Raw genomic sequence first — 2056 nt, forward strand, 5'->3', positions numbered from 1 at the left:
GATGGGAGGAAGTTAGGGGGTCTGGTTTGGTCTGGCAATCAGCCAGGGCTTGCTGGCTCCAGAACCGGCTGCTTTTCAAATGAGTGGAGAAATAAGGTATTTCAAACTATTACTGTTACCCTCTCGCATCTGGCCAGGGCATACATCAGCTACTTCTCCACTATTTGGCTTGTGAGGATGCTGGTGGGTCAAAGACATGTTTTGTAACGCCCTAAAAATGGTGAAGAGGCCAGCAGCATCGACCAGGGTGACCCAGCATTGGCGGGCCGTCTTGTGTGGATTTTCAAGAGTATATGTGTGTATGAGTGCCCTGAACAAGGTACCTGTCAGTCGAAGATGATGATGTTCTAAGTCCCTGTGCAGTAGTAGGGAGTTTGGTATACAGCACTGAAAGAAATAGGATTGTTTTTTTTTAATATACCATTCCTTCTTGTCTCTTTCAGATGGATTTCAAGAAATTCAATATGCTTGTTTGCCTCATGGGGCTCAGCTGTGCTAGCTTATGGTTTTTGTACATCAGTTTGACTGAATTCTGTATATTCTGTGAAAAGAGCCAAAATCACATAATCCCCTCACGGACTTTTAGGAGAAGCGGTGAAAACTTCTCGCTGCTCCCGGAAACCAACTGCCATAAGAATCCCCCTTTCCTCGTCCTGCTCGTGACGTCCTCGTGCCCCCATGTCAACGCCAGGATGGCCATCCGGCAAACCTGGGGCAAGGAGAGAATCGTCGCCAGCAAACGCATTGTAACATATTTCCTCCTGGGAATGTCTGTGAATCACAGTGAGCAGGCTGATATTGTTGCTGAAAGCCAAAAATACAAAGACATCATTCAAAAGAACTTCACAGACACGTACTACAATTTGACTTTGAAGACCATGATGGGAATTGAGTGGATTCACAAATTTTGTTATCAGTCCAGCTTTGTGATGAAAACTGACGCAGATGTGTTTGTCAATGTGTTTTACCTCGCTGAGCTTCTTCTAAGAAAAAAGAGGAGCACGAGATTCTTCACGGGCTTTTTAAAACCGCACGAGTACCCTATCCGGAAAACAAACAGTAAGTGGTATGTGAGCAACGAAGAATATCCAGGAGACACCTACCCGCCGTTTTGTTCAGGGACTGGCTATGTTTTGTCCACTGATGTTGCTAGTGAGATCTATAACATTTCAGAGAGCATCCCATTTATTAAACTGGAGGATGTGTTCATAGGACTGTGCCTTGCCAAATTAAAAATCCGGCTGGAGGAGCTTCATTCAGAGCAGACATTTTTTCCAGAACGGATTCAGTTCTCTGTTTCTCGCTTTAAGAAAATCGTGATGTGCCATGAAGTAAAGCCATCTGAGCAGCTGAGCTTCTGGAATGACTTAATGGAGCCATAAAAAAGCCATGGAGTGCTCTAGCACCTTACTTGCTCGAATTTACAAATTGAAATGCTCAGAATTAGCGGGGCTGCTCTTTACTTCAGCAAAACTCTCAACTCCAGACCTTATGTTAAAGACTTTTTAAATGAGTATTTTAATCTCCACTTCTGCCTAAGAACATGCAAGTGTCTTTCTTACCCATTCACTCCTGTCTCCTTGCATCCCTTTCTACATAACTTACAAACTTCTTTTTTTCCTGAAAGATGCAGGCCCACAAAACAGCTCTCAACATGGACCAGCTCTCCAAATCTTGCCACTCCAGGACTGAGCTAATTTCTGCAGTGCCAAACTAAAGGTCAAGTTCCACTCAGAGGGAAAATTTGCACCCTCTTCCCTGTTCCCCTTGGCAGATTACTATGTTCACACACATCTGTGCAGGCATTTAAAAGGTGTTTGTAGTTGGCAGGACTCTTCCTTGCTGTTATAGGAAACTGTAGCCCTGCCCTTGCATTGGGCAAGACGGTGCAGAGGCATAGGTTCCTCCTCAGTTCTGCTGGGTTTGTTTGCACAGGCAGAGGAATTTGCCTGTACAACATGCTTGGGACCACCATGGGTGACCTTAGGTATTGCAGGCCACCCTGTGAACAGGAAGGCTGCTGCATCTGTTTTCCTATGCACGTCTCCTGCCGCAA

At 45.2% G+C, this 2056-nt stretch overlaps 1 protein-coding gene across 1 annotated transcript; it reads left to right on the forward strand.

Moving 5' to 3' along the window:
• The first annotated feature begins 443 nt into the window (after positions 1-443).
• On the forward strand, positions 444-1382 carry B3GALT5 (beta-1,3-galactosyltransferase 5). Its single transcript, XM_062573669.1, has one exon. It carries the CDS (start codon positions 444-446, stop codon positions 1380-1382), a length of 939 nt encoding a protein of 312 aa, XP_062429653.1.
• The last annotated feature ends 674 nt before the right edge of the window (positions 1383-2056 follow it).

The sequence above is a fragment of the Rhea pennata genome, chromosome 1 (genome assembly GCF_028389875.1).
Source record: "Rhea pennata isolate bPtePen1 chromosome 1, bPtePen1.pri, whole genome shotgun sequence".
Lineage (NCBI taxonomy): Eukaryota > Metazoa > Chordata > Aves > Rheiformes > Rheidae > Rhea > Rhea pennata.